General features: G+C 55.1%; 3 protein-coding genes across 4 annotated transcripts; 1 reads left to right on the top strand and 2 right to left on the bottom strand.

Moving 5' to 3' along the window:
* Positions 1-9,660: 9,660 nt before the first annotated feature.
* CD2BP2 (CD2 cytoplasmic tail binding protein 2) lies at positions 9,661-12,047 on the bottom strand. Of its 2 annotated transcripts, none has more exons than XM_059154122.1 (7): positions 11,904-12,047; positions 11,330-11,527; positions 11,008-11,140; positions 10,727-10,884; positions 10,176-10,614; positions 9,987-10,093; positions 9,661-9,906 (listed from the first exon to the last, which is right to left on the bottom strand). In XM_059154122.1, the coding sequence occupies exons 2-7, from the start codon at positions 11,405-11,407 to the stop codon at positions 9,796-9,798; spliced, it is 1,026 nt and encodes a 341-aa protein (XP_059010105.1). In that variant the 5' UTR covers positions 11,408-11,527; positions 11,904-12,047; the 3' UTR covers positions 9,661-9,795. The 2 variants fall into 2 exon arrangements, with proteins under 2 accessions (XP_059010105.1, XP_059010106.1); XM_059154123.1 differs by having other exon boundaries at positions 11,330-11,426; positions 11,904-11,995.
* A 138-nt stretch (positions 12,048-12,185) lies between these two features.
* On the top strand, positions 12,186-13,697 carry LOC131819254 (sesquipedalian-1-like). Its single transcript, XM_059154124.1, has 2 exons — positions 12,186-12,665; positions 12,883-13,697. The coding sequence occupies exon 2, from the start codon at positions 12,907-12,909 to the stop codon at positions 13,522-13,524; it is 618 nt and encodes a 205-aa protein (XP_059010107.1). The 5' UTR covers positions 12,186-12,665; positions 12,883-12,906; the 3' UTR covers positions 13,525-13,697.
* TBC1D10B (TBC1 domain family member 10B) lies at positions 13,686-24,345 on the bottom strand. The gene is made up of 9 exons (XM_059154121.1): positions 23,047-24,345; positions 19,820-19,919; positions 19,420-19,527; positions 19,225-19,331; positions 16,180-16,294; positions 15,989-16,054; positions 15,634-15,823; positions 15,164-15,318; positions 13,686-15,055 (listed from the first exon to the last, which is right to left on the bottom strand). Exons 1-9 carry the CDS (start codon positions 24,009-24,011, stop codon positions 14,411-14,413), a joined length of 2,451 nt encoding a protein of 816 aa, XP_059010104.1. The 5' UTR covers positions 24,012-24,345; the 3' UTR covers positions 13,686-14,410.
* Positions 24,346-24,399: the final 54 nt, after the last annotated feature.

Below are 24,399 nucleotides of genomic sequence, written 5' to 3'. Positions count from 1 at the left end.
AAAGAGGGAAGGAGAATGTTAAGCAGGTTCCACACCCAGCATGGAACCCAACATGGGCCTTGATCTAATGACCCTAAGATTATGACTTGATCCAAAATCATGAGCGGGCTGCTGACCCGACTGAGCCACCCAGGTGACCCCAAATGGAAAAATATTGTATGACTCCACTTATAGGAGATACCTAGTATGAAAATTCATACACAGAGACAGAAATAAAACAGAGGTTATCAGGAGCTGGGGGAAGGGAGGAATGAGATGTTGGTTAATGGAGTTTTTGTTGAGAAATGAATCGTACATGTACTTAATGCTATTGAATTATACACTTAAAAAATGGTTACAAGGGAGGCGGGTCTGTCTGACTCGGTTGTTGGAGTGCGCACCTCTTGATCTCAGGGTTGTAAGATAAAGCCCCACGTTGGATGTAGAGGTTACTGAAAAAGAAAATCTTAAAAAAAAAAAGTTAAAATAACAATAAAAAATAAATAGGAGCGCCTGGGTGGATCAGTGGGTTAAAGCCTCTGCCTTCGGCTCACGTCATGATCCCAGGGTCCTGAGATCAAGCCCCGAGTCGGGCTCTCTGCTCAGCAGGGAGCCTGATTCCTCCTCCTCTCTCTCTCTCTCTGCCTGCCCCTCCACCTACTTGTGATCTCTGTCAAATAAATAAATAAAATCTTACAAATAAACAAACAAATAAATAAATAAATAAATTCCAGAGTTGAAAAGTGTAATAATAACTGAAATTTAAAATTCAGTAGAGGAACACCTTACTGGCTCAGGGAGTAGAGCACAATGACTCTTGATCTCGGGGTTGTAAGTTTGAGTCCCATGTTGATAGAGATTACTTAAAAAATAAAATCTTAAAAAAAATTCACTAGAGGAGCTCAACTACAGATCTGAGCTGACAGATGACCGAAGCAATGAACATGAAGATGGGTCGATAGAAGCTATCCAACGTGCAGAGGGGCAAAGGGAAGAAGAAATGAGTCCTTACTCAGAAATCTGTGGAATGACATCAGGTTTACCAGCATAAGAATAATAGGAGTCCCAGTAGGAAAGGAAAAGAGAGAGCAGAAAAAGATACTTGAGGAAAAAATTGTAGAGCTTCTAAGTTGTGTTCCACTAGAGTTCCACATACTGGGAGGGTAGCACACCCCATTTTCATGGGACCCAAAACTCCTGAGCTTGGGACCCTTCCAGACCCCATCCTGTGTACTTCTTCATCTGGCTGCTCATCTGGTTGTCTGTATTTTTTTTTTCCTAAAGATTTTATTTATTTATTTGACAGAGAGATCACAAGTAGGCAGAGAGGCAGGCAGAGAGGGGGAAGCAGGCTCCCTGCTGAGCAGAGAGCCCGATGTGGGGATCATGGATCATGACCTGAGCCAAAGGGAGAGGCTTAACCCACTGAGCCACCCAGGTGCCCCGGTTACCTGTATTCTTTGTAATACTCTTTATAATAAAGCAGTAAACATAAATTAAGACTCAAAGTCACAAGTCTCGAAGCCATGTGTCCAGATTCACACAACTCATAACTGGTGGAGCTGGAATTGAAATCTGGGACTCTGTGTCTAGGAAACCAAAATCTTAACCATTTTGTCACAGAATACATCATCATGAGAACTCATAGAGTACTTTATCAGGGAAAAGGAGGAAAAAAGAGAGAAACAATGGCCAAAAACTTTCCAAATTTGATGAAAAACTAATCTACACATCCAAGAAGTGCAGTGAATGCCACATAGGAAGAATATGAAGAGCCAGTCACATCACAGTCGACAGAGTCAGCACATCATAGTCAAACCACTGAAAGAGAAAACAATAAAAGCAGTAATGAAAATGACTCATTATGTGCAAAGAAGCATTGATACTGATCTACACGAACTTCTTGTCTTAAACAATGGAAATCAGTAGAATGACACATTCAAAGGGCAACAGACCAAAAATGAAATTAAGAAAGTAACTCCAAGAACAACTTTGTGCCAGTAAATTTCAATCATATAGATGAAATGGACAGATTCCTTAAAAACAGCAACTGCCAAAGCTAACTCAAGAAGAAATAGAAAACTTAAATAGCCCCACATATAATTAATGAAATTGAATTTGTAGTTAAATCTTCCCATAAAATTAATTGGAGCTCTGTGTCTAAAATAAAAGCATTATTTTTGGAATGGGCACAGACCTCTAGGCACTGAGAGGAAACCTGCCTAGAGGTCTGTGCCCATTCCAAAAATAATGCTTTTATTTTTCTCTTTCATTCCCAGAAATACTGTTTCATCATAAAATGTTTTGTTGTTGTTGTTGTTGTTTTACAGAAGCCAACTTTCAAAATATTTGGAAACAGAAAGGATTCTCTCTCAAGTTTCTCATCATTGCTTTGCTGGTGAACTTGATAAAACCTATTGAATTCTTTTACATTTCCCATATACTGCAGATAATAAATGGAAATATTCAGGGGAAAAAATTCCTACAAAAAAAATTCCAGGTACAGATGGTTCCCTTGGTAAATGTAGTAATTCTACATAGATTTAACATTATTCATATCAAACTCCAAAAACATTTTTTAAAAGATTTTGTTTATTTTATTTATTTGACGGAGAGAGATCACAAGTAGACAGAGAGGCAGGCAGAGAGAGAGGAGGAAGCAGACTCCCCTCTGAGCAAAGAGGATGCGGGGCTCGATCCCAGGACCCTGAGATCATGACCTGAACCGAAGGCAGAGGCTTTAACCCACTGAGCCAACCAGGCGCCCCTCCAAAAACATTTTTTGAGAAATTGACAAGCTGATTCTAAAATCTGCATTGAAATGCCAAAGGACCTAGACTAGCCAAAACAATTGGGGAAAAAAAAAGTTAGAGGATGTTCACTACTTGATGGACTCACTCTAAAGCTAGTTATCAAGACAGTACAGTATTGGAGGGCACCTGGCTGGCTCAGTCAGTAGACTATGCAATTCTTGATCTTAGGGCCATGAGTTTGAGCCCCATGTTGGGCTTAGAGATTTTTTTTTTAATGAAGGAGAAAAAAGACTGTATGGTATTAGTATGGAGATAACCATTGAAATCGATGGAATAGGGGTGCAGGGGTATCTCAGTCGGTTGAACATCTGACTCTTGATCTCAGCTCTGGTCTTGATGTCAGGGTTGTGAGTTCAAGCCCTGTATATGGAGCCTACATTAGAAAAGAGAGAGAGAAAAGGGGAGAGAGCATGTACCTACGTGGCTCAGTCAAAAGTCTGCCTTCAGCTTAGGTCATGATCCGAGGGTCCTGGGATCGGGCTCCACATCGGGCTCCCTGCTCAGCAGGGATCTGCTTCTCCTTCTCTCTCTCTACATCTTCACCCTTGCTTGTGTTCTCTCTCTCAAATAAATAAAATCTTTAAAAAATTCCAATCAATAGGATAAAATCTGTAATCCGGAAATAGATGAACATATATGTGGTCAGTTGATGTTTTGCAAAGGTGGCACGGCAATTTTTCAACAGCAGAAAGGATAATCTTTTCTACAAAAAGTACAGACACAACTGGCTACCCACAAGCAAAAAAAAAAGTGTATACAAAAGTTAACATGAATGGGGGCGCCTGGGTGGCTCAGTGGGTTAAGCCTCTGCCTTCAGCTCAGGTCATGATCCCAGGGTCCTGGGATCGAGCCCCGCATCGAGCCCCATATTGGGCTCTCTGCTCAGCAGGGAGCCTGCTTCCCCCTCTCTCTCTGCTTGTCTCTTTGCCTGCTTGTGATCTCTGTCAAATAAATAAATAAAATCTTTGAAAATTAATTTAAAAAAAGTTAAAATGAATGGATCGTAGACCTGATGTCAGAGCTGAAACTATAAGACTTAATGAAGATACAGGAAATTTGGGGGATTCTGAGATTTCTTGAATAGGACACAAAAAGCCACAAACTGTAAGAAAGAACAATAAAAAATTAAACTTCATCAAAATTTAAAACTTTGACCCTTCAAAAGATATTGATTAAAAACAAGTTTAAAGGGGCGCTTGGGTAGCTCAGTGGTTAAACTTCTGCCTTCAGCTCAGGGCATGATCCCAGGGTCCTAGGATCGGCCCCTGCCTCAGGCTCCCTGCTCAGCAGGAAGCCTGCTTCTCCCTCTGACCTTCTCCCCTCTCATGCTCTCTCTCTCTCAAGTAAATAAATAAAATCCTAAAAAAAAAAAAAAAAAAAAAAAAAAGGAAAACAACAGGCATTTCACTAAATTTTCTGGCTAGACTTTAGGATCCCACAGACCCAGGTTCACATGCTGGCTTTACCACTTTCAGGCTGCGTGACGTTAGATAGTCACTTTACTTCACCTCTATGAGCCTCATTTTTCTCATCAGCAAAATGGAGGAAACTTGTAGTAGGTAGTCAAGAAAATTCTTTCTTCCCTTCCAAAAACAAATAGGTTTAGTGATCGAATTTCAAGCCTTGGAAAAGCCAACACTGTGTTTAAGCCTAAGAGGTTAAGACAGAGAAATGTGTCCAAAACAGGGCATTGGAGCTGCCAGCCCTGGGGCTGCAGGGCAGAGATCCATGGTCGGCGGAGATCGGAAACCAAAAGCAAGAATAATAGCATCAGGACAGGAAAACCAGACGCTGCCCAAGCAAATCTCAGGCAGCACAAGCATCTGCTGTGGGTTGTACGGGCTAGTCGCATGCTGTGTTTACGCAGGTGGGGGGACCCAAGCCAGCCTCCTGGAGAACAGGGGACCTGGTGGGGACAGGGTAGCAGCAGCCTTCACTGGCCAGAGGGAGATGTGTGCTGGGATGGCCCCTTGGAGGGGGCTAAAGCTGTCTGGGGATGGGGGCGCAGCACCTCCCATGGAAAAGCATACCCTTGAACCTGCGGAATGGCCCAAAAGGACCAAGGGGCAGGCCTGGCCTCCAGGTGCAGTTCAGAAGTGGCTACTGACTGGAAGAAACATCCACACTTGGGCCTCGTGCAGAATGTTTGCTTCCAAATCTACCCTGGGCTTGAGTGTCTAGAGGGGCTGGGCATCTCTAGGACTTTAGCTTGGTTCTTGGGAGAAACAGAACGGAAGGCCAGCTGCTTGGGCCCAGTGCTGCCACTGCCTGGGAGCCTGGCATTCAGTGGCCCTGCCTGCCGAGGAGGCTTCAAGCTTGCCAGGGGGGTCTGGAAGGGGTGACAGATGGATCAAAGGCATTGAGCCCCCCCACCCAACTCCATGGGCTTTGTGGAGCCTGACTCTTCGCTTATTTTAACTCCTTTTGGCCATCCTCCGTGGTCTTTGTCTCCTTCAAGACCCCACAGATGCCCAGGACAGACCGTGACACTCTGAGCCCAGACTCGCCTTCTCCCACTCCTGGAAAATGGTCTACCAAAGACAAAAGGGTGCATTTCAGAGGTTCTCATGTCATCAGTACAGTGATGACATCTGCGGGTTTGAACTTGAGCCCCCCTGGAAATTTTGCCAATGGCCCCGGGGACACCCCAGGAAGAATGACCTTACTGACCCCTCGGCCTTGTTCCCTGAGACTCTTGGATCTAGATACCTGTACACTGCCAGGTCATAGCTCACCCCTTCGGGGACAACAAATAACCCCATTAGCCTCAAGTTTCTGGTCTTGCTCGAGAGGGGAGTGTCCCACGCAGGACCAGGAAAGACTTGGCCCGTTCCCTATTCATTCGTCAGGACTGATCTCCAGTCTCAAGCTAACTGGTGGAAACCGACCAGGAAGAACTGTCCCGGGTGTGGCGTCGGGCATCTACGCTGTTGGGCCCAGTGGAAGAAACGCTGACCAACCGGGGGATGGGGAGTGGGTTAGGAAGCCTTGTAGGGAAAGGAGGCTTTGGACCTGATACCACACACGTGTATTAACTGGTCTTCCCCGGATAAAAGAAGAGAGAAAGGCATCCCTGCGCAGGCCTGGAGAAATGAAAAGGCCTCGTTCTGGGAGGAGGCTGGGGCTTGCCGTCAGGGACGGGACGGGACGGGACGGGACGGGACGGGACGGGACGGGAACGCACAGGCGGACGTGGAGCCGGAGGGCTCGAGCCGGCCCGAGGCCTTCTCCGTCAACTTCGACTTGTTGAAATTTATTTTATTTTATTTTATTTTTTTTAAGATTTTATTTATTTATTTGCCAGAGAGAGAGAGAAAGCGCAGGCAGGCAGAGTGGCAGCAGAGGCAGAGGGAGAAGCAGGCTCCCCGCCGAGCAAGGAGCCCGATGTGGGACTCGATCCCAGAATGCTGGGATCACGACCCGAGCCGAAGGCGGCCGCTCAACCAACTGAGCCACCCAGGTGCCCCTGTTGAAATTTATCTTGAGGGAAACGGAGCCAATACAAGTTTTCAGTAACCGGGGCGGGGGGGGGGGGGGACGGGACACTTCACCTCCACGGTCTTCCTTCCCAAAACCCATAACCCATATCTAAGCATGAGAAAATACCAGACAGAAAAAGCCTACATTTGAGAAATATTTTACAAAATACCTAGTCAAGGCTTCTCAGAACTGTCCGAGTCAGCAAAAACAAGTCTAAGAAACTGTCAGACCAGAGTTCAAGGAGACCTGACAATTGCATGTGAGGGAGAATCCCAGAAGAGATTCTGAAACAGACAAGGGGCATTAGGGGAAAATGAGTAAAATCCAAAGAAAGTGTGAGGTTTAGTTAATGGTAATATAGTATACATCCATACGGCGGGACGGTATTCAATAAAAAAAAAAAAGCATGGAGTACTGTTACGTGTTACACAAACGAATCTCAAAAACGGGCCAAGTAGAAGCAGACGCAGAAGGCAGGAGACCACATGTTTAGGCGTCCGTTTGTATGAAATGGCCACAATAGGCAACTCTGCAGAGACAGGAAGACTAGTGGTTGCGGGGGATGGGGGTGGCTGGAGGATGGGGGATGGAGAGGAAGGGGGGGCTGCTGATGGGTGGGGTTTCTTCGAGGGTCGACAAAAATATTCTAAATTTGGATTGTAGTGATGTCTTACAACCCTAAGGATATACTGGAAAAAAAAAAAAAAAACACTTAATTGTACACTTCAAGTGGGTGCGTTACATCTCAACAAAGTGGTTGGTCAAAGTAATCATGTTGGTTCATTACAACAAAGGTACCAGTGAAAGAGGTTAATGAGGGAAACCGGCTGAGCTCACTGTGCTATTTTGTACGTTTTCTGTAAATCTGCAACACCACTGTGTTGTATAGAAGGCTTAAGAAAAATCACATTACGCAGACGTGTACACATTGTTTAAGGAAGGGCAAGGGCGAGGCGCCTGGGGGGCTCCGTGGGTTAAAGCCTCTGCCTTCGGCTCAGGTCATGCTCTCAGAGTCCTGGGATCGAGCCCCGCATCGGGCTCTCTGCTCAGCTGGGAGCCTGTTTTGTTTCTCCCTCTTTCTCTGCCTGCCTCTCTTGTGATCTCTCTCTCTATCAAATAAATAAAATCTTTTAAAAAAGAAGAGCAAGAGAGTTAAGCGCGGATAAGGGCTTGAAACAGAGACAAGGCCACCCGGAGAGAGGACTTAGGGCCGTTCGTGGGAGGGGAGGGCATTCAGCTAGATGGGGAATGTAGTTTCCGACTACAGCTATAACAAGCATAAATTCAGTGGCTTGAAAGACAGACTTCATTAGGATTCTAGAGGTCAGAAGTCCACAGTGGTTCCCACCGGGTTCAGACCCACAGGAGGGCTTCCTTTTGTGGTGGCCCTGGGGAGACTTTTCACGCCTTTGCCAGCTTCCACAGCCACACATGCTTTGGCATATGGCCCAGTCTTCCATCTCCAAATCCAGCAGCTGTTTAATGCCCTCACCTCCCTCTCTTCGACCCTCCCGACTCTCTTCGGCTTTGTAGGACCCTTGTGATGACACTGGGCCCACCCACCTCAATAATCCAGAGTAACCCGTCCCCCAACTCAGTCACTGATTTAAGCACCTACAAAGTCTCTTTTGCCACAGTAGGTCCCATATTCAGATTCTCTTGAGGATACGGACATCTTTGGGGGACCACTGTTCTGCCTACACACAGCATCATCTGGAAGGTTGGGGCATCCTGGGTGGCTCAGTGGGTTAAACGTCTGACTCTTCATTTCCGCTCAGGTCATGAGCTCAGGGTGCTGAGGTCAAGTTCCATGTCGGGCTCTGCATCAGGCTCTGCACTGGGCATGGAGCCTGCTTTAGATGCTCTCTCTTCACTTTACCCCTCCCTGCCCAGCTGGCTCTCTTTTCAAAAATAAAACAAAACAAAAAAAAAAACAGAACAAAACAAAAACAAACAAAAAACCAACCCTCAAACCAACGGTGAAGATAGGTCACTGGATAGGTCTGTCCAGTGGTCCTCCAAGAGCACCATGCCCTTGGCCTTCATCTGTTCACCAAACACTAAGCCCCTCCCACAAGTCAGAGATCCTGGGGTTATAAAAGTGACCGGTCTTTTGCTTTTCACTTCTGAACGTTTCTGAAATCAAGACACACCTTTTAATCAATGACATCATATAAAGGTAACTGGCAGGGGTTTCTCTCTTAAGACTTACCACAGGCCAAGGCATCTTGGAGTCAATGAACACCAAGTCTGGGCCGGCACTAGCGTGGACCCTGTTATTAGATGAAGCTGGAGCCCTCACACGAGCCCCGACTCTCCCCAGGCCGTCCTCGTCTTCCTGCTTCCCAGCCTGGCTCCTTCCACCTGGGGCTCTGGTGCTCAGCAAGCCTGCGCCACATGCCAGCGCGGCCCGGCCACACGTGCTCAGCTCTGCCACCACCGCAGGATCTGGGAAGCTGCCCCTTCCTTGTTCTAGGCAAACCGAGGCACGAGAGTCTGGTGCTTCTCCACCTGTCTGCACACTGGAACCCCCTGGGAGCTTTCAGAAGCCCCGACCACCTAGCCACTACCTAGCCCGATTCATTTAGAATCTGAGGAGTAATCTTACAGCTCCCCTGAGACTCCAATGAACAGGGAAGTTTCAACCTCAGCTGGTGCGAGAAGAGGCATGTGGCAGCACGGGTGAGAGGCTGGGGTGCTGGGTCCAATGACACCTGCTTGTCTCCTTCCTGACTCCACGCCCCGGAATCTCAATTCCTGAAGGGGATCAGCCCCTAGTTAGCTCAGTTCCCTCAAGGCACTAGCTTCAAACCAGGCACACTTGTGGGAGCCCAGGAAATGGAAGCTTCAGGGCCTCAAAAGTGCCACGAAAGGCCTAGGAAAGAAGCCCAGTGGGTCTGGGCCAGCCCCCTGCTTTGCTCTGAGCTCGAGGGAGGCACTGCTCTTTTTTGTGTCCGATCAAGTGTTGGCCCAGGTGGCCCGGAGTTCCCCCTTCCTCTGAGGAGCTTGAGACCCCTGGGGGGCCAGTGTGTACCAGGCTTCCTACTCATCCCCGACAAATGTCCTAGCCCTTGGAGGCCTAAAATCTTCACTCCTGGCGCTCTACCTTATAATGGCTGCAAAGACAGACTCGGGGGTTCTAAAAGCCGAAGGCCGAAGAGCAGCAAGAGAGGAAGCCTGCTCCGGAAATACTGGAAAACAGCATGTGAACAAAGGGGTTTTTTCCGGTGAGCAGAGTCCACTCGCCCCAGGAGCGGTAAACAAAGGTGAGGTGGTTCAGGTGACCAGAAACTCCCAAGAAGGAACTCGGGAAACAGTCATGAGGCGAGTCCAAAGGGGCTGCGAAGGGCCTCGGCTTCCGGTCAGCAGCACAGCCAAGGCCCTGATGTACAACTAAAGGCTTTTATTGGAAAAGGAAAATTGACTGAAAAGTGGCCCCCAAATCCTCACTGCCTGAGGCAGCCGGGGCCTCCTCCAGAGAGTCCAGGAAAGAAGGGGACACCAAGCTGGGCCCTTGGCCAGCTCAGGTATAGAGGTCAAAGTCAATGCGTTTGGAGTTGTAGAACTGTCCACCGGGAGGGTCCAGCTTCCGGCAATAAACGCCGTCCGCGAAGTAGCCTCCGTTCACCCAGGTCTGCAGGGAGAGAGCGCGGAGCTGAGAAAGGCCTGACCTGGGTGGCGGGGGTCGGGGGAGCGAAGGAGCAAGGGGCTCACCTGCATCTGGGAGCTGGTGAAGGGGCCGTACAGCTCAGCATCCCCCGTGTTCTCCCATTTGTACTCCCACATGACGTCCACCAGACCATCTCCTGGCAACTCTGCTTCTAAAATAACAGGCGGGGCCGTCTGGGCGGCTGGCGCCCTGCTCCCTGCCCCCACCACCCCTCCGCCACCTTCCAGCCTTACCTCCCTTCTGGGTAGGAGTCGGAGTCTCCAGCTCCCCCTCGGCCACTTCGTCAGCAAACATGTCCAGAGAGGGGGGTGGTGTGGGCTCAGGGGGTGCCTGAGTCTGGGACCCCAACCCCTTCAGCCGCATGGCCAACCGTTCCCTTGTCTCCTGATAGACACCAAGGTTGCCCCGGGCCACCATCTGGTCAGCCAGCCCAGACAGGCGATCCAGGCGCTGGGGGGAACTAGGCCGCCCAGCCCCCTTGCCGCCCCCTTTGCCGCCTCCTCCTCGGGCCCCCAGACGCCTCAGCGCTCCAGCCACTGTCTCTCTTGGCAACAGCAGCTCCAGAAGGCCCTCCAGGAGAGCCTGGGCGCTCATTGGTGTCTGGCCCAGGCCGTCCTCCTCCTCGGAGTCTGACGGCGGGCGCTGATCAGGTGGCCGCTCCCTGATCTTCACCTAGGAGAGGAAAACGGGAGGGGGGGTGTTATCTCCAACAAACCGTGAGCGGGGCCTCAGCCCAGCACTGTCTGCCTCCAGACCCCCAGCCAGGTCAACCCCTGGGCCACACCCAGTCGATGTTGTCCAGCCAGCTGTCCCGGATCTGAGCATCCCGGTTCAGGAAGTAGTTGCCATCGGCATCAAAGTGGCCTTCCTCCATCTCTTCCTGCAGGTTGAAGGGTGTGATCCGCACACCCCCCTCACTGGGGAGTGTGGCTGCTTCCTGACCTGCGCCCAAGACACAGGCGTCCCACACTGAGCAAGCAGAAGGACAAAAAAGCGCTCCCTGCCCCGCACCCCCTGAAGCCCTGCGTGTTCCTCCGGTGGCATCAGGGGTTGGGCTGAGCTCACCCTCCACATCCTCCGAAGCCAGGATGTCGTACTTGCTGGGCCGCTCGGCGTCGTCCTCCTCGTCGCTATCCAAGGAGTGCTTGTCTTTGAAGCGGCTCCCAGGGCCCCCTGCCCCGGTCCCCGGATCCGCCAGCTGGGAGAGGGGCCGGCGGGTCAGGACACGAGTCAGGACACGAGTCAGGACACGAGTCAGGACACGCAGGTCACTGGCTCCCCCGGAATGCTCCGGCGAGGTTTGTCTTCAGAGCCTCACACTGGAAATTCTCCCGACGCACCCGGCCCTCCCGTCAGTCCTCCCCACGCCGCCGCAGCCCGGCCTCACCTTCTTCCTGGGGACACGGGCGTCGTCGTCGTCGTCCTCGTCTCCGACGCCGAGGAAGGTCACTTTCCTCTTCGGCATGACGGCACACGGGCCTGCCCTAGCGCCCCGAGGAGGAAGGCGCGGACCAAGGGAGCTGCGAGAGGCCGCTCGGCTCCGGAGGCCCGGCCGACGGAGTCACCTGCTGGCATCCGATCCGGCCTGGGGCGGACGGGGCCCAGAGTCAGGCGCCGGGAGAGAAGCCGGCGGCCCCGAGGCCGCGGCACTTGGTCCGCAGGAGCTGCTGGAGCCCGGCCCGAGGCGGGCGCGCGGAGGGGCTTCCCACGGGCAACCCCGCCCGAGGCCAAAGGACAGAGCCCCCCCCCGCACCCCGTCCTGGCCCTCGCAGGCCTGGGGCGACCGGGCCCCGCGGGCTGACACCGCCCCCGCGCCTCCAGCTCCCTCAGAGCCCGCGGGGCCCGGGCCGCGCCCTCCTCCCAACTCGGCGCGGTGACCCGCAACTGTCCGGGGCTCGCCATACAAGTCAGGGGGCGGCAGAAGCGCGGGGATTCGCGGGGCCCCACCGGCGCGCGCTCACCTAGGGATCCGCGGGAGGCGGAGCGGAAAGAAAGAGAGAGGCCTTCGCCAGGGGCACGTCCGGGGCACCGGCCGCCATCACCCGGAAGAGAATGCGAGGGCGCCCGGAAGCCGGAAGTGGCTGCGCCGCGGAAGCCGGAAGTGGCTGCACCCGCGGGAGAGGACTAGCGGAGGAGCGGGCGGAAGTGCGCCCGGAGCGGGGGAAGACGGCTCCGCCCTCCCCAGCGTGACGTGCGCCGCGGGGGGCGACAGTGGCGGCGACGAGGGCCGCCTGCACGCCTAGACCCCGGTCCGACGACAGGGCTGGCCGGATGCGGTTTCGGCTCCCTCCTACAGCAGTTACAGGCTCTGGGGAGAAATGGGGGCGCGCTCTGCTTAAAGGGGCGCCCGGGGCCATGACGGGACCGAAATGGGACCGTGGGTTTCGGCCCGTTTCCCTTTCCAGGGTTGTCCCCCTTCCCCAGGGCTGGCCCAGAGCTTTGCGCCCCTCGCCATCTCTTTGGGAACCCTGCCTTTCCTCCCAGGGTCCAGCTCTGCCCACTCCCACTCCGAGGTTCGGCCTCGCTCTTCTCCCCGCGGCGGCCCCGGATGGCTCTGGGGGCGTGGGCGGAACTCCGCTCTCTTTAGGACCCAGGGGAAGTCCTTCACCCCACGCCTGCCCCCGGGCCAGTTCCTGCCTTGCGGGGTGGGGAGTCGCCGGAAAGGTGACGGGGATACCTGTGCCCGGTACTCAGGCCAGACGTCTCTTGTGCCCTGACCTCAGGTAGGCCTGCAAAAGGGCACCAGTGCCTCTCAGACCGCAGCCGCAGGTAGACGGGAGCCCAGGCGAGCGGCCCCTGCCCAGTTTGCAAACTGGCCCGAGGGGCAGAGCTGGAGGTGGGAGGTGTGGGTCCCAGTGCCGTGGGGGCAAGACCGCGACCTCTGGCGGACAGTCTTAAATCCCACTGGGCCAGGACCACCTCTCTTCTCTGCCGCCCCAGGGTTGACTCTCAGATCGGATTACCATGAAACTGCACCAGAAGTCCGTGCTCAGTTTCTTCCGTGGCTGCAGAGCACAGGCTCCAGACCGGGAGGGCATTTTGCTAAAGAAGGGAGCCCGAAACACCAGCTACCAACGCCGCTGGTTCGTCCTCCGGGGAAACCTCCTCTTCTACCTGGAGAGCCAAGCGGACCACACACCCCTGGGCCTCATTCTCTTGGAAAACTGCCAGGTGGAGCCACGCCTTGGGGCCACAGAACCCCATGCCTTTACCATCCTGACCCCCAGGGTTGAGGGCACAGGTGGACGGGCCTACAAGCTGGCAGCAGAAAATCAGGAAGAGCTGGGAGCCTGGCTGTGGGCGCTGGCTGGGGCGAGCTGCAGGCAGCTGGTGGCGCTCCTACCCACCCTGGAGGCCCAGTACCGGGAGCTCTGCCAGGCAGCTGGCCAAGAGCCCGGCTCACCCCCAGAGGGCTGTGGCTTCGTAGCCACCCTCAGTACCCCCTCCAGCTTCCAGGAGTTGCACGAGCACTTCGGGAAGGAGATCCGGGTGCTGCAGGTCGTGCGTGGAAGGCCCCAGGCCAGTAACAATGGAAGCAACAGATCCCAGGCAGAGGAGGAGCCGGAGCTCAAGAGCTGTTGATGAGGGACTGAAAGATGGACCAAAGGCCAAGAGGTACCTACCTGCCAAGACCAGCCAACTGCTGCAGTCGACACCCAGATCCCGCTTACTCCACTGTTTTCCACCCCCTGTCCAGTCCTTACTCTGCCCCCCATCGTCAAATAACAAAGCAGGAGACAAGCCCAGGTACAACAGCAGGTTCTTTTCTGATTCCTCAAAGCGCCGCACAGGGTGGGAGCAGAGACAGAAGAGAATGTAAACATTGGGTTCCACCCCCTGGAGCTCCAGGGAAGACCCCTTCCCCAGATAGGGGCTGGAGGGAAACAAGGCGAAAGGTGGGGACCCTGGCGGAGACAGAGCAGGAGAAGCCAGAGAACACACAGGAAGGTGGGTGAGAGGAAAGAGCCAGGATGGCAGGTGGGGGGGGCATGTCCTGCTCCAGCGCGTGTCCCTTTAAATAAGTGAGTGCAAGAACACTGGGGAAGGAGAACTCAAGGACAGAAGACAGAGAACACACCCACCCTGGACCCCCCAGGTCCTCTGTACATAATTACAACAGAGATGTCCAGAAGGAGAGCGAGGAGAGCCTTGGCCCCAGGCAGGAAGAGGGGACCGGCACAGCTGAAGAAGGGGAAAAGGAACCCAGCTCCACGCACAGATAAGGGGAGCAACTGGTGTAAGAATCTGAAAACTGCTGATTCCCACTGCCAAGTCACCTCCGAGGTGACAAACCGCCCATCAGGACTGCACCTGGGACGGACCCCAGAGGGAACTGGGGCAGGACTGACAGAGACCCCAGCCGGGCCCAACTGGAGGTGAGGGCTCCAGACTTGTTCACGGCTGCCCCAGGCCGGGCCTGCTCTTGACCAAGGAAGAGGGAGGCCATGCAGTCCAGCCCTAAGACAGGTCAGAAGTAAGCATCCTGCCGGGCCTCAGATGCCGAGGACCTGTCCCCACCATCCTGGGGGGCCGGGGGCCCATCTGCCTTTCGACGCAGCGAGAGCTTCCTGCCTTGGGCCTTCTTCTCCTGCTTCTGGCGCTCCTTCTCCTGCTTCTGTTGCTCCTTCTCCTGCTCTCTTTCCCGCTTCTGGCGCTCCTTCTCCTGCCTCTCCCGTTCCTTCTCCTGCTTCTGCCGCTCCCTCTCCCGTTCCTTCTCCTGTTTCTGCCGCTCCTTCTCCTGCTTTCGAGTCTCCTTGCTGGAACCCAGTGGGGTGCTGTTGCCAGTAGGCGAAGGAAGGGATGGATGCAGTCCCTCAGCGGTGACCACAGGCCCTGGGGCAGGCCCCACACTGGCCCGGCGGGCAGGAGGGGGTGGAGAGGGGGCCCCCCCAGCTGCCCGGGAACCTCGGCTCTTGAGGCCAGGGAGGCTCAGAAGGCTGGAAGAGGGGCCCAGGGGTGGCTGCTGTCGCCGCCGCTCCTCATGGATGGCCCGGGAGCCATGTAGTCGCCGAGAGGGCCGATACTGCAGCTCGCCCCGGGTTTCCCGCCACTTCTTGAGCTGGGCCGTGTTCTCTCGCTCAATCAGTGCTTCCGTCACTGGGAGGGTGGTCACCTAGACGGAGAAGGACTGGGTAGCAGGATGCAGGGGAAGGGGAAGGGGAGGGCGGGGGCAGGCAGAAGCAGGTGCTGTGGCCTTGGGCCGCCGTGGCCTGTGGCCTACCTCGTGCACCAGGAAGTCCTCCTGCATGCACTGCTGGGGCAGGTTGCGCAGCTGCTCCATGGTCTCGTACATGCCCTGACAGGAGCGAAGCTTCTCCACTGAGCCCAGCGTGTGCCTCAGCAGCACCAGGGCCACCCGGAAGATGATCTTGACGCCTGGGAAGGCAGAAAAAGAGAGCACAAGCGATCAGGGCTGGAACCGCAGCCCCCTGTGCCCAGCTTACTGCCGTCCTCACAGATGAGGAAATGGAGGCCCCACGGAGGGAAAGGAGCTGCCTTGGGTTTCAGGTTCCCGGGAGGGAGTAGACTTCGGGCTGATGGCAGAGCCAAGACCGGGCCCCAGTTTCTCCGGCCCCCACACCACATACAGGGAAGCCAAGGCCCCGGCGTACCTCCCGGCAGCACGCCCCTCTCTGGCAGCCACTGTGGAAACCCCAGGCCCTGCCGTGGGCTGAACGGATGCAGAAGTACCTTCACAGAAGAACATGTCCCAAACACGCAGCACGGACGCCCAGGGCAGGGTGCGGGCGAAGATGCACATGAACCACTCGGTCATGTAGAGCACGGGGTCGATGCGCTGCCGCCGCAGGTGCCGGTGCGCCAGTGGGGAGGCCCGGCGCAACAGCGCAAAAAAGATCTCTCCGTCCAGCTGAATGGCCTCCTGCGGGTGGGAGAAGCCATGAGGGGGTCTACGGGGACCCCCTCAGGGCAGCCCTGTCGCTGGGAGGAGATCCTTACTTCAGTGGGAGAGGCGCAGGGTGGAGGACAAATGCGCAGGACAAGGACCTCCCCGCGGCCTGGGGCGCCCGAGCCTTTGCACACTCACCAGCCCTGCGCTGTAGTAGCCGGGGAGGTACTTGTCACAGATCTGCACCAGGCACCAGAAAGCTTGCTGAGGAGGGCAAGAGCAAGCGGGGGAGAGATGGGGCCTGAGAAACGGAGGAGAGTGCTCCCCGGTCGCCGCTGCAGGCCCAGGTCCTCCCGGGCCCTCCCCTCCCAGGACCAGGGGATGCTGACCTCCGCAGGCATATGCATGAGCAGCACGGCGGCCACAGGGGCCTGGGCCTGGCAGTAGCCCTCATCGGGCCGGTAGATGGTGTAGGCCTTCAGGATTCGGTACAGGTCCTGCTGCCTGCGGGCATTGAGGAAGACGATGAGGGCAATCCCAGGGGCTGGGGGCTCTCTGCCCCAAACCAAGCCTGCTCTCCCTGCCCAGTCCCATTCCAGACCCTGCCTAGACCCACTTCCAGATTAACCTCACAGCTTTGCCACCACAGGCCTCCACTGATGCTCCGAGTGCTGCCCATCAAGATGAAGCCAAAGACTCCGACCATAACCAAAGCATTCCAGGCTGCAGCCTCACACCCTGCCTGCACACCCCACCTGCTCCCTACCCGTTCCCCCGCACAGGCTGTGCTCTCTCTCCCTTCTTCATCTGCCACCATCCTGTAGACCTTCAAGGTCACCTTCTTGGGGAAGCTTCCACTGCCTACAGCCATCGGCCCTCCTGTCACACTGTCTGAATGCTTTTAGCACCCCAGGGCAGGGGCTTTCCCAGGGCAGGGCCCGCCTCATCTGCCTCACTGGACTGAATCAGGTCCCCACCACTGTGTCCAGTGGGCCCTGGTTCTTGGAGAAGGCCTGGGAAGCCAGCTGTGCGTCAGACCTTTCTCTGGTCTCTGCGACCAAAAGGATCAAGTCCCTGCCCTCGACCCCGCTCCTCTCTTGAAGGTGCGCCGTCACTGCGTCTGGGGATCCGTTCTGTCAGCCCCACATTGGAAAAGAGAGGCCTTCATCAGTTCCAGTGGCTCATCACCAAATCTCACCTCTTGAATTTCATTTGTGCCTGTTCCTTCAGCCTCCGCAGCCATTCCGTAGCACAAACCCTCATTTCTTACCCAGAAAAACATAAAAATGACCTCTTCTATCCCAAAATGTAGTCACTAAAGTGTGATCTTCATTTGTGCTTTGTTTGCATACCCCCCGCTCTTTTTCACTTCGTATCTTTTCTCCGCTTTGCAACGGCATCCGTGAAAGGACCGGTTGGACGCACTAGTTATTCTCTCTAATACCTATTCCAGGGACACGAAGTGCCCACAAGCTCCCGTGCTTCCCTCACCTGCCTCCTGCACGTGTCCCTGTTTCCTCCCTCGTGGCTCTGGGGAAGCTGTCTGTGATCCTGGCCAAACGCAGCCTTTCCTCTTGGGCGCCGCTGCCCATCCGCTCTCACCTACACGGGCCATCACCGCAGCCAGCTCCCACCTCTCCCGCACCATCAGATTTCCTCTCCCTATTAGATCATTCCCCTTGGCTTACCAACATCTGTTATTTCCTCCTGCTTAAAAAAAAAAATGTCTCTTGCCCCCCCTCCCCCTCCAAACACCACATCATTTCCCTCCTTACCCACTCAGCAACACTTCAGGGGACAGACTCGCTGCCATCAAGCTCTCTCCTCCCGTTCTGCAGTCAGGCTTTAACCCACTGCCCCGCACAAAACGGCTCTTATCAGGGTCACCAATGACCTCCACTGTGCTGAGTCCCGAGATCAATCTGCAGACTTGACTTGACTTGACTCATCAGCAGGATTTCAAGCAGCCGGACCTGAAACCCCTCTTCAGTTCACTTCCAGAAATCACACGGCCCTGGTTTTCCTTCTACCTCTCCAGTTTGTTTCGAGTCTCCCTCATTGGTTCGTTCTCATCTTCCCATTCCAGAAAATGCTGGAGCTGCAGGCCTCAGTCTTTGAGCTTCCTTTTATATCTACACTTGCTGCTCTGATGATCTCATCCAGTCCTATGGGTGAGACTTAGTCCCACCTGGAAGCGGACAATCTCCAGCTCACCTCCACTTTAAACTTCTCCCCAAGTCCCCGACCTGGATGCGGCAGACGTCCATCCGACTTACTCGGCGTCTCCATCTGGACATCAAATCAGCATTCCAAGCCTCATATTCCATAACTGAGCTCCTGACGTACCCCTCAAACTTCTTTTCCCCCATCTTCCCCATCCACATCAATATATAAAATTCCATTCTTCTTGTTTCTCAGGCCCCAAACCTTCCGAGTCAGCCTGAATCGTCCTCTCTCGCTCGCTCCCTCTTACTCCGCATCCAATCCGCTGGCAAATCCTTCTGGCTCTACCTTCAGAATATATACCTTGTCCTCAGAGTTCCACAGCTACCATTCTGGTCTGTATGTCACTACTGGATTACAGAAGTGGCCTCCATACGGGTCTCTCTGCTTCTGTCCTTGTCCCCTTACGTTCTGTTCTCAGCACAGCCGTCAGAATGATCCTTTCAGAACACAGATCCGGTCACTTGTGACTCCATCTCCATTCTCATTCTCCATTCCCGATTCTGGTTTTAAACTCCTCTTTCATACTTACCACCATTTCACATGCAACATACTTTTTCTTTGGCTTCCTTATGTATTGTCTATCCCCGCTAAAATGTAGTAAGCTGCATAGGGGCAGGAGTTTTTGTCTCTTGTTAACTGCTGTCATCTGTGGCTAGACCAGTGCCTGGCAGACAGCAGGAGTTAAGTATCTGCTGAAAAGATGAACCAACTAAAGAAGAAAGTCCACTTGAGAACCACTTGATACCATCTTGCATACTACTAAGGACTGATATATACACATCTCGGGGAAGCCTAGTAGATACAACAGAAGTACAAGTGCCTGGCACGTTTTTAAGGGCCTTTGGTGACCTGGCCCTAAACTGCTTCTCCAGCCTCAGCTCTACCCAACTGCACACCCCAGACAGAAACCCCCAGCCACGACAAACCTGCCCCTGCTCTGCTCCCATCTGTCCTTCAAAACCCAGTGCAAATGCAACCTCTTCGGTATGTTGTTGTGCCCTCCTGTCCCGCCTCCAGCAGTCCCCCAAGATTCCAAGTCAGAATCTTCCTCCCAGGACGTTTCCTTCAATATGGCCTGACACTCAGCCCGTTAAGCGCCGCTCTCCTACAAGCCCTGGAGAGCAAGAACCACTTCCAACCCAGCCCTGTATCCACTGGAGCCCTCTACCAATGCTTGCTGACTGACGCACGCGGTCCAGCCATCTTACCCATGCCCCCCTCGAGCAGCAAACATCTCATGGAAAGGGAACTGGCGGTGCAGGTCCTTCTCAATCACATCCAGCCACTTCGGGTCCCCAGGCGCCCGTTCCAGCTCCTGCAATGCGACAGCAGGGATGATCTCAGGATCTGGGGGACTGATGATACCCTTCACACCATGTCACATCCCCATACCCTGGACACACCTCAAACTTGCCAGGGTTCTGCTCCAGGAGTTCCTTGCTATTGGACAGGTACTGCCAGGCCTTGGCTCTGAGGGAAGAGGGGATCCCCTTCCGGCAGCGCAGCTTCACCTAAGACAGAACGGCGGGCAGGGCAGCAGCTCCAGGGGCTGGCAGAGCCTCCAGGCTTTCCCCAGCAGTCCTCAGGCTTCCTGGCACACCCCTCACACATCCCATTGGCTGGACTCCACTGGACCTGGCCTGGCCTTCTATTAGCAAAGCTGCTCCTCCCCCCAGGCCCAAGCACCACCTGCCCCCAGTGTAGTCTAGAGAGCAAGAACACGGCTTCCCCGGAGCACATGAGCCCTCCCAGACCTCTCCACAACCAGGCCCATTGGCCTGCCCACCACTCAGCCTTCCAAACCTTCTGGAAACGCCGTGACAGCCACTTATCCCAGTTACTGAACATCTCCAGCCATTTGAGCTCCCGCTGCCGAGCCACATCTACGGGAATGGAGCTCTCTCTGCAGGATGAAGGGAACATGGAAGGGGTCAGAAGGAGTCGTGTAAAGCAGGGACTGCTGGCAGAACCGAAGCAGGCCACCTCCCCGGTTTCAAATGAGAGACTGGATGCAAAAGCATTTTGTGAGCTACCAAGCCATCAGGACATCTGGCCGCTTAGCCATCCAAGAGCCTTGCTCACCACACAGAAAGGACTTCTCTTTGGAAGGAATCTCTATACAAAGGTTGAGCTCTCATGGTGGATCTATATACATGCTGGGTGTGTTCAAATCCTGCTTATGGCACATACAAGTTTGGGGGGTAGGATACAGAATATTTAAAAACCACACTTTGCATGAGACCTGGGTCCAGGTTCTAGCTTTACCACTCATTCCTTGTGTGACCTTGGGCAAGTCACCGAATTCTGAGCCTCAATTTCGGCATTTGTAAGATGGAGGTCATACGAGGTAGCAAACAGCAAGTGCTCAGTAACAACAATAATTATCCACAAAATAAAATCGAGAACAAATATATTTCTCTGCTCCTTAGAAGCAACTATCTGAGTCTCCTCCCGTCAGACTCCTGTGATCTCCTTGGCCATCTACAATCCCCTCTACCTCCTCCTTCCTGAAATCACCCTCGATTCCCAAGTACAGGAAGTTTTCCCTCCACAGTTTGCCCACTGCTCTGTCACAGCCTCACACTCAAGATGCCCCATGAGCCTTGAAAACAGTTACTTGTAGGAGCCAAGCACCAGGAGGTGAGTGGAATGGAAGAGCGAGCTGGAGTTTCCAGACAGACCTGAGCTCAAATCCCAGGTCCGTCCATTAGAAGTTGGGGAATCTTGGCAAGTGATTACCTGAGTCTCTTCCTCTTCTATAAAAAAGGGATGTCGCCACCTACATCACAAAGTTATGAGAGGATTACTGAGAAACTATATAAAGGACTGGTAAATGGGAGGGCTCATTAAATACTAGTTTCTTTTGTCTTAGGAGCCCCTTAAACACCTCTCATTAATTTCCATCCAAAGTCAGTTCCAAACCCTGCTAAGGATCAGAAGAATAAGATAATATCTTTCCTGCCCTCAAGAAGGTCACAAGCTTGCAAGGCAGATAATTACAATGGAGTATGGGAAAGGCAATGAGAAAAATTGCACAGAAGAGACACCGACTGAAGTAGGAGCAATGGATACCAGAAACGGCTTCCTGGAGGAGGAGACATCGAGTTATAAGCCATGAAGGACTAAACAGGACATACTAAGGCAAGAAGGGGGAGAAAGGTGTTCCTGGCAGGTGCGGAAGCCGGAATAGGAGGGGAGAGACTACAGCCCGCTGTCCAACAGGACCGCAGGATGAAGTACGTGGTAAGCAGTCGTGAGAGAGAAGACCAGAACGGCTGGCAAAGCCAGATACTAAGGAGCCTATCTGCAAAATAGAGCACTTGGGACTTTATCCTGTGTCCAGTGGGGAGCGACAAGCTTTTAGGGTAACATGTACCTCAGTCAGTCTTGCCTCAGAAATATATTCCTCCAGCCCAGATGATAGATTTTATTTTATTTTTTAAAAGACTTTTATTTATTTGACACAGAGAGAGCATGAGAGAGAGCACAGGCAGGGGGAGCAGCAGGCAGAGGGAGAAGCAGGCTCCTGGCTGAGCAGGGAGCCTGATGTGGGACTCAATCCCAGGACCCTGGGATCATGACCCGAGCTGAAGGCAGATGCTTAACCGACTGAGCCACCCAGGTGCCCTGATGATAGATTTTAGAGGGACAAAATTACAAAGCATAGAAAGAGCAACCAGCATGGTGCCTAGCACACAAGGGGGAGCTCACTAAAATCCAATTCAATCCAAGCTCCCTAGGGCAGCATAGTACTGACAAGAAGCCCATCACACAGATCCAGATGTGAGTGGGGTAATTCACTCAACTACTTCCATCCTGTTTCTTCACCTATAAATTGGGTACAACAATGCCTCCTCTGTGCATGGGAAAACACCAAGGTCAAACTTCGGTGCCTTCCTAAGACCATGAAGGTTGATGCTCAAAGATTTTCTATTTTGGGGATTATAAAACATGCTTAGATTATCCTCCCAAGTGCTTCCCCCAACCCCAGGCAGGTGCCCCCCACCCCAACACGCACATACACAACTAAATCCTCTTCATTCTTCTGCATTCCCACCAGCCTCAGCGGACTTCTGAGTGGGTCCCTTCCCTAGATGTTCAGAAAATCCTGTGATGATCTCTAGGCTAACCCTAACACGTACTGAAACCAACTCTTGAAGTATGTGTTTCTCCCCCTGGATGATGAGCACCTTGAAACAACTATTCCATCCCTAGCGCCCAGCACAGGTCTGGCAGCGGGGTGCTCGGGCGGTGCTGGAGGCTGACCGGACCAGCAGGTGAAGGGCTACAGGAACAATGCGCCGGATCCAGAGAGAGGGAAGGAAGAAGTCAGAGGCGATCACACTCCTCCATCAGGAGTGACTCAGGCCCCTGGAGGGAACTAGGAAAGAGCAAGCCGGGCCGCGGAGATGAGGAAATGGGGAAGAGGCTCCCCCAACCCCTTTCCTTAAGTAAGAACACAAGACCGCCCTTCTCTGTGCTGCACAAGAGCCCTGCCTTCAGGGTCTCCCCTCCATCCACGACTTCCCCATCGCACGGCCCCATCAGACCTAGGGCTACGGGGTGGGGAGATGCCTGCACCCCTCCTTTCCCCTCAGGCACCAGCGAGCTCCGCCACAACCCTGCCCAGCCAGCTTTCCAGACTATCCGGCCCATAGCTGGAGTTCTGCATCTAGCACCTGGGATGACCTTAGGTGCGGTGTCATTCAACCTTTCACTTTACAGAGAAGGAAACCGAGGCACGGAAATAGGCAAGAGCCAGCTCAAGAGCACCGGACACACTCAAAGCCCAGCTGCAACCCCCAACTCCCGGCACCTGGTCTGAAACTCCAACACGCAAGCGCCATCGGAACCTCAGGATGCTCCGGGCTCGAGCGGGAACGCGGAGCACCTCACTCCTCCGCTGGAGCCGCTCCCCTGCAGCCTCAAAGGAGGCCGGGCCGCCAGAGTCTGGGCAAGGCGTGTCATTTCCTCCTCCCCAACCTCTGCTCCCCTGAAGCAGTCCCACTGGACGCCCACCGGGTACTCACAGACTGCCCGAATACTGGCTGCCTCCGAGGAAGCCATACTTGTCCGTCTTGCGCAGGGCCAGCCCGTTTATCTCCGAGTCTGAGCCCATGGAGCTCACATCATCCGCCAAGGACTCCAAGGTCCCAGACATGAGGCTCACAGAGTCCAAGTAGCTCAGAGTGTCCGGGGCCTGCCCTCGAGGCCCAGAGATGCCCGGCCCCAGGCTGGACGTGGAGCCTAGGTCCTGAGAGTTTTCAGCGGGCTCCGGAGCCGGGGTGACCGTCACGACAGCTACCAGAGCCTCACACGTCCCGGACGCGCCCGGGCCAGGCCCCGAGGGGTCCTCTGGAGCCTGTGCGGTGGATGCTGATGTCGCTGCTGCAGCTCCATGTCCACTTGTCACCTGTCCCGCGGTCCCTGCTGCAACCCGCGCAGTCACTCCCGGGGCAGCTGTGGCTCCCGGCTTGGGGGCAAGCGGGGGTTTGGCGATCAGAGCCCCAGGAGCCGTTCTGGAAGGGGTCCGGCTGGGGGTCCGGGTGGGGGTCCCGGTGGGGGTCCCCGGTCCAGGGACGGGGGAGGGTCTAGCCTCTTCCGTCTTCGGAGAGTCAGCCCCCGGGCCCAAAGCCACGGACGTCTCGGTTCCGGCCACCGCCGCGGGCACCGGGGGTTCTGGGCCGGGGGAGACCGGCGCCCTCGCGGCTTCGGGTGAGGCCTCCAGCGTCAGCACCACTACCGTGCTGCTCGCGGCGGTCGAGGCCGGGGCCGGGGCCGGGGCCGACGTCTGCGGGGGCTCCGGGGCCCAGGCGGGCCGCGCCTCCCCGGGGGGCACCAGGCTGACCGGGGCCGAAGTGGCCGTGGTCACTGGCGGCCCCGGGGCCACCACCACGATGGGTCCGGCCCGGGAGCCGCGGGGCGGCGGCGAGGGGGCGGCGGGGGCGCCATGACGGCGCGGCGGGGCCACCAGGGGCGCCGGGCCGGTGTCCATGGCCGCGGGCCTACCCTCACATCCCCTCGCCGGGGCGGCCGCAGAAGGCGCCGCCCCTCAGGCCGCCGCGCGCCGCCCGCCGAGGAAGGGGAGAAGGAGAAGGGCGCGGCCCGGCGCGCGGCGGGGACGGGGGCGGGGGCGGCGCGCGGGCCGCCGCCGGGCGCGCGGAGGCGTGGCAGGGGTCCCGGGGCGCCCGGCGCGGGGGTCCCGCTCGCGCCCTCTCACCCCTCGCGCTCTCTCGCGGCCGCCCCCTCCCTCCTGCTTCAGGCGAGCGGCCGACCTCGCGCCTGCGCACATGCCCCGGAGCCGGCGAAGCGGCCGGCGTTTCGGCGTTTCACGCCTGCGCGCGCGCAGTCCCATCGCGCTCCTTTTTTTCCTCCCGCCTCGT

Source organism: Mustela lutreola, chromosome 17, assembly GCF_030435805.1.
Source record: "Mustela lutreola isolate mMusLut2 chromosome 17, mMusLut2.pri, whole genome shotgun sequence".
NCBI classification, from domain to species: Eukaryota; Metazoa; Chordata; class Mammalia; order Carnivora; family Mustelidae; genus Mustela; species Mustela lutreola.
Note: the sequence above shows the minus strand (reverse complement) of the source record. Positions and strands in the feature narration are given on the sequence as shown.

What these genes read in the sequence shown, in the direction of transcription:
- CD2BP2 (XM_059154122.1), bottom strand. Translation starts at nt 11,407, where the DNA reads ATGCCGAAGAGGAAAGTGACCTTCCTCGGCGTCGGAGACGAGGACGAC. An exon ending in CCCGTGTCCCCAGGAAGAAG is followed by an intron (nt 11,141 to 11,329) that starts GTGAGGCCGGGC and finishes CCCCTCTCCCAG; the next exon opens with CTGGCGGATCCGGGGACCGG. An exon ending in GGCTGGACAACATCGACTGG is followed by an intron (nt 10,615 to 10,726) that starts GTGTGGCCCAGG and finishes TTCCTCTCCTAG; the next exon opens with GTGAAGATCAGGGAGCGGCC.
- LOC131819254 (XM_059154124.1), top strand. Translation starts at nt 12,907, where the DNA reads ATGAAACTGCACCAGAAGTCCGTGCTCAGTTTCTTCCGTGGCTGCAGA.
- TBC1D10B (XM_059154121.1), bottom strand. Translation starts at nt 24,011, where the DNA reads ATGGACACCGGCCCGGCGCCCCTGGTGGCCCCGCCGCGCCGTCATGGC. An exon ending in GCTGCTCGAGGGGGGCATGG is followed by an intron (nt 16,295 to 19,224) that starts GTAAGATGGCTG and finishes CAATGCCCGCAG; the next exon opens with GCAGCAGGACCTGTACCGAA. An exon ending in TCATGCATATGCCTGCGGAG is followed by an intron (nt 16,055 to 16,179) that starts GTCAGCATCCCC and finishes TGCCCTCCTCAG; the next exon opens with CAAGCTTTCTGGTGCCTGGT.